The sequence below is a fragment of the Pecten maximus genome, chromosome 8 (genome assembly GCF_902652985.1).
Source record: "Pecten maximus chromosome 8, xPecMax1.1, whole genome shotgun sequence".
Taxonomy (NCBI): Eukaryota; Metazoa; Mollusca; class Bivalvia; order Pectinida; family Pectinidae; genus Pecten; species Pecten maximus.
Window position 1 is genome coordinate 11,598,655 of NC_047022.1, and position 12,451 is coordinate 11,611,105.

A 12,451-nucleotide genomic window follows, 5' to 3' on the forward strand; every position below is an offset into this window, starting at 1 on the left:
TGATTTTTTCCGAATCTGCTTGCCGTGTGTGCATGGATATCACAAACATCGTAGGCGTGGAGACAGTCGGCCATTTGCATCAACTAGCTAGGTCTCTTTAGACGCTTGAAAAATTGGCGAGACTGAAGCGCGAACCGGATTGCGGACTAGACATATTATTAGTCTGTCAGTGCACTTAGTGGCTTCCTTCCTTGAGGTATTTTGATCAAACATCACTCAATAATATAGGACCATAATATCCAAGTTTCAGGGTTTTTGTGTCGAGATTAAGGTCAATGTTACTGTTTTTAGTAGGGGGGTCATGTAGTGCTCCAGTATGCTTGTTTTCAGCAGTGATGTACTTAGTAGGAATATATAAGCCCTCTGGGTGTGTCCCAGTGTCTCTAAAATGAAACAAATCTTCTGAAAATTAAGATAATTTAACAAAATGATAAGATAACATCCAATTCCTGTTACAATATTTACTGTTGGGTTTACTGATGCTGTTTTTATATCAAATAGGGACTGAATTTTTACCTAATGAAGACAAAATATCTACAGACCTGTCAGGATAGCTTGTTAAAAGTCCTACTGGTCCAAAGAAAACTACTGGTCTTGGACCATGGGAACATTGGCTCATTCCACCCATGAAATTAACTAAGACAACAATTTACAATTAATTAAGTCATCTCATTGATAAAGTGATTAATTCTCTCTTTTTGTTATGCATGGTTAATGTACACCTTATTATTCTTATAAAAGATGTTAAATTATTTGTTTGCAGCATACAAGTGACAGCAACTACCAAGAAGTGATGGCAGCTCTTAGAAAGTCCTTAGCAAAGGTATCAGAATCCCCTAACATCAACAAAATTAAGGCATTAACCTTTGTAGTGCTACTAACACTTATTAGGATAAAACTGGTCCTCAATGCTACTAGCTGCTATATAGTCATTCTGATAAATCTGGTCCTCAATGGCTATTGTAACTAAAGTCATGTTGAGAAACTGGCCCTCACTTCTACTAGCAGCTAAAGTCGTGTTGAGAAACTGGCCCTCACTGTTACTAGCAGCTTAAGCTGTTTCAATGATTTCATTAGCTGGCTTGGACAATGTCCAGGGGAGCTATATAGCTATACACCTGGCATCCTTGCTGGGGTCCGTAGACAGCTTGGTTAAAGTTTCTATAAAACTGTTGTCAATACTAAAGAGGATAGCTTAGGTATTAGACATGTTTTATGAAACTCCTCTCAAAGTTTTAGTTTTTACTTGCATTTTCAAGTCTTGCAAACGTAAAAACTTCTTAATACTTGTTTCATAAAATCTCATATGAAATGAAAACTCGTTAAAGATCCTATATATAGATCATGTGTATATACAGTACCAACACAGTATTTATCACTGAACTCATTTTAAAGGTACTATTATAGTCTATTTACTTTTATCTTTGTACTTTCACACTAAAACTAAATTGATGTCTTGTAAATTCAGCATGATTTGTTCTCTGTGACAAAGAATTGTGATGAAACAATTAAAATTCATATAAATCTGTATCTACCCAAGTACCCGTAGAAGAGACAGGCTAGCACAAACTGATTATATGGCCAAAAACTTGCCATATGTTTCTCATACTCCTGTTTCATTGCCTCATGTGTACAAACTTGTTTTACAGACTGATTTGTCCGAGTCTGATGTGAGGTTTTACCTGCAGTGCTGTGTTAATCTTGCCGAGCACTGGAAACCAAATGTGACACTCCTTCTTCTCCTGTGGGACCATTTCTATCGTAAAATGGTAATAATCACTCTACGCTGTATTAGACCCGAGGGGAAAACATATCTGGTATTATTGTTTAGGGAAAATATCTTTGGGTTCAATTTATCTTGAAATATTAAAAACGTTTTAATCTTATTAGTCTATAATCATTGATTACTTTTTTATTTTATAGATATTGTTGCATTTATATTAAATTCATTTTATTTTGTTTCTTAATTTGTAAAATTCACTTATTTTCAACTTAGGTAGCAACTTCACATATGTTTTTCTAGTTTGAAGTTTTAAATACCTGGTCTCAAAATGTAATCTGACATTAAAAAGTGTTCCCACTGAATACGAGATTTGACTGTATAGTTAATTAATTTTCAGAAGTTTGTAATCCCATTATGATGCTTTGTGTAGGAAGTGACCCCAGGGAATTGAGAGTTTTAAATACACCCTCACATGGGTTCTGGGAGCACTACACTGAAGCTTTTTTTTTTTTTTAACAGAATAGCAGTTTCCTGCTGAATGTGGCTACAGTGGATGGTTTAGGTACTATCAGGTAGGACGAACTTTACTTTTTATTAAACCTTAATCAGGGATTATAATTTACTATATACCTACTTATATTCAATTTCAAATTTAATTTTAGAATTTAATTTCATGGGGATAACATTTTTGGGCTGTCCACGTGGGACCTAGTTCGTGAATATTTAATTTTTGATAACCACACCTTGTTAAAAGTCTACAGTAAACACTTGTATACGTCTGTTAGTACATGAATATTGGCTGGGTATTTATTTTCATGTTATTTTATTGACCACAGATATAGCAAATTAAATTTCCCATGAATATGACCACCTATACAGTAACTTAACTTTAACTGGTAAATGAAATGATGAAATGGCTTCTTGTAGTAATTGACAAAGAAAATATCATATACATACTGCAAATAACAAATCATAATTTAGTGGAATGCTTCCATGAAACAAAGCATTAAAATGGATACAGTCACTATGAAGGTTTGATGCCAATTTATATATGAAGTTTATGTTCTTAGTTCTATAATGAATTTGCAAACAACCTGAACAAGATTTCTTGTCTAATTTATTTAACTCACATTGAAGTATCTAAATTTGAATGTCTGCATACCGCTATCCTAACAATAAATGGTCTTGTGTGCTTGTTTCCATACTTCCAGCAAGAGCTCATTGACCTTATTAGAGCAGTGCAATAGGCTTGGGTGTGGTCAGTACAAATTGTAAGTATCTCTCATGTTATCTAAGAGGTATCTTATTTATTCAAAAATAAGTCTACGCCTTATGATACGTCCTCTCCATTTATTATGTAGTTTAGCAGAAATACTTATAAATGCACTTTTCCTTCATCTGAAATAATGCCCTGATTGTCTCTACATCACAACAGGAACTGGCAGACACTATGCTATGACTAATAGAGTCCATCATATGTAGGTATGTGGGATAGGGAAATTCTACCCGAGGGTGCAGAATTTGGGTCACAAATTCTACACCCCAGGGTAGAACTTCCCTATCCTACATACCTAACATATGATGGACTATTTTTCTCATACCTTTTTCATGAAATGCATTGGGAAATCGATCTACATGGCGAAACCATACAGCAACTTTGTATGTTTTCTCGGTGACGACAATAAAACCAAATGTAATTGGAAAGATGAGAAAAAGTATAGCTGACTTTCAAAGTGTCAAGATAACAACAAATATAGATTAATGTTTGTCAGAGGTGATCGACTTTCCAGAAACTGCTGACTGATGTTTGACATCATGTCATAATTCTCCGACTATGCTTGCTTTGTACAACGAAAAATATCTAGTCTTCCGCCATAAAAAATAAATTCTCAACAAACAGTAACAATATGACTCAATGTGTAGGTCAATGATCGCAATTAATAATTTGTTCAAATGACACATAAAAAATGATACAATGCATTCGTGAAAGTTATTATACATCTAAGCAAACAGAAGGGTTTTTCCAGTGATGTCACACAGTTTTTTGTGTACATGAAAGAGTAGTGCCGCAGAGGTAACTCGGTGCATCCATGTGGGATTAATAGAATCTGTCACCCCTTTCGTGGTGAGATAGGGGGATCTCAACCCGAGGGGGAGATTGTTAAATTCCCAAACACGAGGTTTGCCGAGTGTTTGGGAACTTGAAAATCTCCCCCGAGGGTTGAGATCCACCTATCTCATCCCAATAAGGGGTGAATGATTATTTTTCTCTTACCCTGTTTTCCAATCGTAGTGTGAACCAAATCCTAACGTATGTAAACAACAACACGTGGACGGCGGATGACTTGTTATAAGGTTGCAGCAGACGCTTATGATGTTGATTTCATACAAGATATAGTTCTGAAAAGCTCGTCAAAAAGAACACCAAACACTCTGTCAATTCTGATAATCAATACTTATATTTTAAATTCTTTTGTGAATAATGCTGATATTTAACATTCAAATATTCCGGGTCAGGTCATAGTGATGTCACCCTATCGAGAACAAGAGCATGTACCAAGAGCATGTGTAGCTTGTCTTTTCCCTAGGGTGAGATAAGAAAATCCCCAGTAAATCTGCGGATATCCCTGTCCAGGGTAAGAGAAAAGAAAATCCCACCCCGGTAAAACTGAGGATATCCCTGTTCAGGGTAAGAGAAAAAGATGCCCCACATGGGTGTTCCACATGGGACAAATGTATCATACATATGCAAAGGTGTGAGAATATTAGAATCTCACATACTTGCAAGCAAATGTAAGATTTTATGAAAGTTTTTCATCGCCCCATCTGCAGTGGAATGTGCGTCAAAATTAATGACATCATCATTTACAGACATGGTTACACAACATAAAATGATGACGTTACGTTATTGTGAGCAGCGTCATATAGTACGTGCCGGCTGTCTTTACCCCCCCCCCCCTATGTGAGATCGATTTATCTTTTCCCTAGCAACTATGGGATAACCCTGTGTAGTATGTGAGAATAATAGAATCTAACATGGGTCTGTTCCGTGGGCAGAAATATCTCATCCCGAGCGTAAGAGTTTGACAAGTCAGCACGAGTCTTGTCGAGTGTTGGCCAACCAAACTCTTACATGAGGGTTCAGATATCCTTGTTCGCAGAACAGACCCATGTTTGATTATTTTTCTCACATGCTTGCAAGCAAATGTAAGCTTTTATGAAAGTTTTTCATTGCCTCATCTGCAATGCCCCTTGGAATGTGCATCAAAATTGATGATGTCATCATTTACGACATGGTTACTCAACGTAAAATGATGATGGCAACCACGGGATAACCCTGCATGTGAAGTGTGGGAGAAAAAGAAATCTTGATCCAAGGGATTAGATTATCAAATACCAAAACTTTAGGCTAGCAATATCTTCTTGATGGCTTTAGGGTTTGTAATACATTATTGGTACAATTTGTAAGAAGAGTTTTTTTATTATTATTATTTCTCACAGTTTGTTACCATGGTGATAAGAATAGCAATATTTTTTGTTAGTTTACAAGAACATTGGAATCATAAGAACATATCTGCTTTCGATTCTTTGCATGTATAAACTAAAAGTATATCAGCTATGTTTTCTGATGATTTCATTTATCATTAAGAAATGAATAATTGAAGAAAACAGGTAAGGTTTTATATCAAACAGCGGTATTTACATTTGCAGTAAGCCTCAGGACACAAGTTTCCAATTATTTCTTGGTCTCCTTGGTAACCACCTTCACCAAATGCTTGACTCTGGTTCTAACCAAGAATGGAGGCAGATAAAAGGAAGGTAGGAATCATGTTAATATTAGGAGAAGTCACTTATAAGTTGGAAAAACATACTGACTCATCCGATTGTCATTTCGTGTGTCAATGAAATATGTTTAAATTAGAATTCAGATATATAACGTCAATTTACTGGGAAAAGTGTTTTAGTAGATTAGTGATTCAAACACTTCAAAAAAGGTAAATTATACACATTTTGACCTTTGCCCCCTACGATTAAGGGATAAGCTCCTATGTATGTAACCATTGTGCATTTTGATTCAATAATACTTACCATTTTTTGTTGTGAATTGGTTAGTTTTGTAAAGTAAGAAGATTCCTGTCACTTAAGATGCCTTAGTATGTTTTCACATGAACTGTTTCGTCCCCTGCCAAGCCACACTCCTTGCGGGATGTGGTGTTACTGGGCGTCTGTCCACTGGTGTATGTTTTGGTCCATCCAATTTTGTTAGCACTCTAGCGTTTGTATTTGTGGACAGATTGTTTTCAAATTGATATATGTGCACATTTTGTGATTTTATTTTGTTTTCCAAGTATGATTTTGGATGCATACATGCAAGTTTTTTGGGTTTTTTTTTTCGGGGAGGATATTGCCCTTTGACCATTTTCTATACAAAATTAACATTCTTATGACTATGTTAAGATTTTAATTGTGTATTCACTTACATTATTACAACATTTTAGTGTTAACACACTTTTTGGCAGAAAGATTTTAATGGAAAATGGTCTCTACAGAACTGATACAAACAACTTGTAACTGATATGTTTCTTTTCTATCCAAAGAGTATATTCCAAGTTTCATAAACGGAGGATCCAGGAGTTAACAGAGAATGGATTTTATAACTTCACAAGTCTGTTCCTGTGTCTCAGTCTGGCTGCTGACACAGAGGATGTGGTGAGTAGTAAAAGCCTGAATCATTTGAGAATCATTAAATTTGAGAATCATTAAATTTGAGAATTGTTAAATCTAAGAATCATTAAATTTGAGAATCATTAAAGTTGAAGGATGGAAAACATTTTTTTAATCTTCTGTAGAAGGATATAAAATAAGAAAAGACTTGTTTCCAAATCAGAATTCAATTTGTGTGTAACATTGTACATGTACACAGTCGATTGAAATGGAAGAAAGTAAAAGTATTTTAGATTTTTAATTTAGAGAACCAAGTTTTTTAAACATTCATTTTACCAAGATTTTTTTGTTTATATCCCCACCAGTTATTTGGCTGAATGTCTGTCCCCAGGGTACATGTCCCCAGGGTACATTTTACGTGTAAGCTCAATTTCTGAAATAATGTAAATCGTACTCTTTCAGTATATGAATTTAAGATGCTGCACTGCTCATTATGTTTACATTGCTTGTCCAGTGAATATCAAATGGCACCAAGGTGGTAATAATGTAAAATTTGTAACTACAGGCTTTTCTTGTTTTCAGTTGACCATAATTACACTTTATAGGAGATGTAACATATTTTAACAAAAACACTGTTAATTCACAAATCTCCTTTTTTTTCGATAGACTGGAAAACTGTGTGACTTCTACAACATGGTCGATGTGTCAAGCCTCTCTCTAAACACAACTCGAGTCGTGTGGATGGGCATGTTTGCAATGGTGCACCTTCATCAGCAGAAGGATCTAGACTTCTCCTTCCTGACAGAGAGACTTGGTCAGGCTTTCAACAATACCTCTCTGTAAGTTTCTACTTGGTCACTGTGTCTTAAAGCTGCTCACCTTGGGATGCTGACATAATAACAAATCTCTCAATATGTGTCTACTGACTTCTGATATATATCATTTGTAGGGAATTGATGTGTGATGACCTTGACCCCAGACGACGACAGCTCCTGTGGAAGCTGATCCTGTTCTACATTGAAAGTCTACAGGAAGTGTTTGAGTCCAGTTCCAAACTGGGACCTGGCCACTCTAAGCTGATAAGTTAGTATGATTTTCTGTCAGGTGATAGCTAACATTGGTCACCTTTCTTATCTGTCGATTGGTTATACACTTTATCTAATTATACCCCCGCAACGAAGTTAGGGGGTATACTGGAATCAGGTTGTCTGCCCGTCCGTCTGTCTGTCTGTAGACACATTTTGTCCGGACAACTCCTCCTAAACCTATGGGCCGATTTCAATGAAACTTCACACAAATATTAATAATCATGTGTAGATGTGCATGCCACTTTCTTTTTCTCAAAATTATGGTTGCTATGGCAACTGGTCACTATAAACCGGTTTTCCGAAAAGAACCATAACTTTAAGTTTGTCCGGACAACTCCTCCTAAACCGAAGAGCCGATTTCAATGAAACTTCACACAAATATAGAGGACCATGTGTAGATGTGCATGCCACTTTCTTTTCCTCAAAATTATGGTTGCTATGGCAACTGGTCACTATATTACTGGGTTATCTTAGTTAGCCTCTAATTAACAGTTCTAATTCACCATTGTCTCCTGCAGATTGCGGGGGTATTAGTCAGCCATCCTGGCGACAGTTCTAGTTCTATTTGTTACTAACAGTAGTCGTTTTTGAAAACTCATTATTATATTCTTTGATAAACATTTTAAAACTTTATACTATAAACAATGATTCAAACTTGAAAACAAAACTTTGAAATTAATTCAGCTTCCGTATCAGGCCTCGATATCAATGTTAAAGGATGAGTTTCAACAAGGGGCATAACTCTTGTATTTAATAACAATAAGAACAAACAAATGCTAATATTTCAATTTCTACTCAAGTTGGACTCAATGAAACTACCAAACTTAGTCTGTTTCATTTGCTCATGAATTTGACCAGATTAACACTGATCGGTGCGTATGAATAAATGGTAAAAATCCTTCCGCGGAACAATTTCACTTTTTCTACATTGTTAAAATGCTAAATACTTCTATTTTGACAAAATGATGCTGTTTTTAATCCTAATATTGCGGACTATTTTACTCGACCGACTAGACATGCACAATCCGGAACTCCTCGGGCTTTTCTGCATTTGGACTTGCACAAGCTTCGAGACATTAATATCTAGACCGACTTTTTTATTCGAAAAAAAAAACAATTGAAATATAAGGATTGAATCTTGATTTGGTCGATTTCATGGGGTCATGAATTGAGTTGCTCTTGAGACAAATTCAACATGAACTGCTTCGCAGTTCATTAAATTTGTCTCAAGAGCAACTCAATTCATGACCCCATGTAATCGACCAAATCAAGATTCAATCCTTAATCAATTATATTCATTTATGTTTTCAGTTCAGATTTACATAATGAATATTAAGGAAGAAAAGGAAAGATTTATGAATATGAGTTCTCACAAAATTGTCTCCCAAGGAATTGAATAATCAAAAAAAAAAAAACATGTTCATGGAGTTAAAGTTAAAAAAAATAATATAAATACTACATAAGTATCTTTTTTCTTTCCTATCAATTGGATAGACATAACTGATGATCGATCAGGAAATTTCAATTAATTCCCATTACTAATCCGAGCATACTTACCTGATTCCCATAATTAATTTAATCCCAGCATACTTACCTGATTCCCATTACTAATCCAACCATACTTACCTGATTCCCATTACTAATCCCAGCATACTTACCTGATTCCCATTACTAATCCCAGCATACTTACCTGATTCCCATTACTAATCCAAGCATACTTACCTGATTCCCATAATTAATCCAAGCATACTTACCTGATTCCCATAATTAGTCCAAACATACTTACCTGATTCCCATTACTAATCCAAACATACTTACCTGATTCCCATAATTAATCCCAGCATACTTACCTGATTCCCATAATTAATCCCAGCATACTTACCTGATTCCCATTACTAATCCAAGCATACTTACCTGATTCCCATAATTAATCCAAGCATACTTACCTGATTCCCATAATTAGTCCAAACATACTTACCTGATTCCCATTACTAATCCAAACATACTTACCTGATTCCCATAATTAATCCCAGCATACTTACCTGATTCCCATAATTAATCCCAGCATACTTACCACCTACTTTTCAACAGTTCTGTATTAGATACCCATTTTGATTCCAAACTGTTTTTTCCAGCAGAAGGATTTGCCAATGTCCTCCGAGTGTGTAGAAGTAATGAGATGGGTCCTGTGTTGGGTACAATAGAGGCTGTGATCACTCGTATCAGGTATACACTTGTAACACACTTTTAAACTTTTTTCTTCTGGGTGGCACAGTGGTAACAACCTTTCACCTAGGTGGCCAGGGTTCAGATCCCTGGCTGGATATGAAAAGGTATGGGTTTAGCTGGCCAACCACTTGGTAATGTATAGGTTCACTTGTCCGACCAGGTGACAATACATTGGTTCACCTGCCCAACCACTTGAGAATTTATGGGTTCACCTTCCAAACTACTTGAGAATGTGTGAGGTCATCTGCCCGACCATGTGAGAATGTAAGGGGTCACCTGCCCGACCATGTGAGAATGTAAGGGGTCACCTGCCCGACTGTGAGAATGTAAGGGGTCACCTGCCCGACCATGTGAGAATGTATGGGGTCACCTGCCTGACTATGTGAGAATGTAAGGGGTCACCTGCCCGACTATGTGAGAATGTAAGGGGTCACCTGCCCGACTGTGAGAATATATGGGGTCACCTGCCTGACTATGTGAGAATGTAAGGGGTCACCTGCCCGACCATGTAAGAATGTATGAGGTCACCTGCCCAACTATGTGAGAATATATGGGGTCACCTGTCTGACTATGAGAGAATGTAAGGGGTCACCTGCCCGACTGTGAGAATGTATGGGGTCACCTGCCTGACTTTGTGAGAATGTATGGGGTCACCTGCCCGACTGTGAGAATGTAAGGGATCACCTGTCCGACTATGTGAGAATGTAAAGGGTCACCTGCCCAACTGTGAGAATATATGGGGTCACCTACTTGACTATGTGAGAATGTATGGGGTCACCTGTCTGACTATGTGAGAATGTAAAGGGGCACCTGCCCAACTGTGAGAATATAAGGGGTCACCTGCCTGACTATGTGAGAATGTATGGGGTCACCTGCCCAACTGTGAGAATATATGGGGTCACCTGCCCGACCATGTGAGAATATATGGGGTCACCTGCCCGACCATGTGAGAATATATGGGGTCACCTGCCCGACCATGTGAGAATGTATGGGGTTACCTGCCCGACTATGTGAGAATGTATGGGGTCACCTTCCAGACTATGTGAGAATTTACGAGGGACTAACAAAAACAACAAAAAGGCTTTCACAATTTACACTGTAATTTCACTGTGAAACATGAAATATGATATCCTGTCAATTAATGTTTGATTTCCCTTACACCAGATGCTTCATATACAACAGTAAATGTTTTTTGTGTTCAGGGAGATGAAGAAAAAACCTGGAGCCGAGAAGAATATAGAAGACCTGTATAGAGTGCTGTGGACTGTTGTCTTGCCAACAGTAAAAACCCTGTCCTGCAGTCAGACAGCGTCACCCCTTTTGGCCGACACTCTGGCAGGGATCACTCTGCTTGCCTTTGACAGGTAAATACACAAGAAATCTCTATAATGATATCCTCCAGATAGACTCGGATCTCAGTATATTGATCTTATGTTGCAAATCAAAGTTTCCATCCTTGTAAAATGTGGATAGTAGATTAATGATAAGGTAAAACTTGGATGTATTTTTATGTTATGGAGCTATAAAACAAAAACCTGAAGTGTACTCTCATCATAAACTGATTCACATTTTATTTCAAGTACACACCATTTGCTTTTTAATTTTTTTTTTTTTTTTTCTCTTTTTCTCTTTTTTTTTTGTGTGGTTTATCTCCATAACATAAATTATACTCTTATTTTGCTTCTGTGAAATTCATACAGAGAAAGTGATTTACCAGACTGAGTGCTGATTGAACAAATTACCTGGTAATTCAACATTTACACCAATGGCATACATTGAACCAAAACTAGAAAATTACTCAGCTGTGATAACAAGGCATTTAGGACAAACATGTCTTAATATTCTCTAGTCTTAGAAATTGTTTGTCATTATAAATTCACATGTTGTTTTTTTTCTTTATCCTGTTTATAGCAAAAAAGAAGATTTTATCAGTATGGTGAAGTTTGTACAGAGTGGAGCCACCAATAGAAGGTATGCTGATCCTCATACATGTACCACTGTCTAATCTATAGAGGTGTACAGATACATCACACTATCGGTACATGTACTGTACTGTCTAATCTATAGAGGTGTACAGATACATCACACTATCGGTACATGTACTACTGTCTAATCTATAGAGGTGTACAGATACATCACACTATCGGTACATGTACTGTACTGTCTAATCTATAGAGGTGTACAGATACATCACACTATCGGTACATGTACCACTGTCTAATCTATAGAGGTGTACAGATACATCACACTATCGGTACATGTACCACTGTCTAATCTATAGAGGTGTACAGATACATCACACTATCGGTACATGTACTGTACTGTCTAATCTATAGAGGTGTACAGATACATCACACTATCGGTACATGTACCTACTGTCTAATCTATAGAGGTGTACAGATACATCACACTATCGGTACATGTACTGTACTGTCTAATCTATAGAGGTGTACAGATACATCACACTATCGGTACATGTACTACTGTCTAATCTATAGAGGTGTACAGATACATCACACTATCGGTACATGTACCACTGTCTAATCTATAGAGGTGTACAGATACATCACACTATCGGTACATGTACCACTGTCTAATCTATAGAGGTGTACAGATACATCACACTATCGGTACATGTACTACTGTCTAATCTATAGAGGTGTACAGATACATCACACTATCGGTACATGTACCACTGTCTAATCTATAGAGGTGTACAGATACATCACACTATCGGTACATGTAC

General features: G+C 36.8%; 1 protein-coding gene across 2 annotated transcripts in view; it reads left to right on the forward strand.

The window, feature by feature from the left end:
* LOC117332459 (protein MMS22-like) overlaps positions 1-12,451 on the forward strand; it is a 50,368-nt gene that overhangs the window by 13,716 nt on the left and 24,201 nt on the right. The window contains exons 13-23 of one of the 2 annotated variants that reach the window (XM_033891375.1): positions 764-823; positions 1,650-1,769; positions 2,243-2,295; positions 2,935-2,994; positions 5,435-5,542; positions 6,322-6,433; positions 7,055-7,227; positions 7,338-7,471; positions 9,615-9,702; positions 10,908-11,069; positions 11,617-11,676. In XM_033891375.1, the coding sequence (XP_033747266.1) occupies positions 764-823; positions 1,650-1,769; positions 2,243-2,295; positions 2,935-2,994; positions 5,435-5,542; positions 6,322-6,433; positions 7,055-7,227; positions 7,338-7,471; positions 9,615-9,702; positions 10,908-11,069; positions 11,617-11,676 (1,130 nt within the window). Of the gene's footprint in view, positions 1-763; positions 824-1,649; positions 1,770-2,242; positions 2,296-2,934; positions 2,995-5,434; positions 5,543-6,321; positions 6,434-7,054; positions 7,228-7,337; positions 7,472-9,611; positions 9,703-10,907; positions 11,070-11,616; positions 11,677-12,451 lie in introns of both variants that reach the window. The other variant, XM_033891374.1, reaches the window with a different exon arrangement.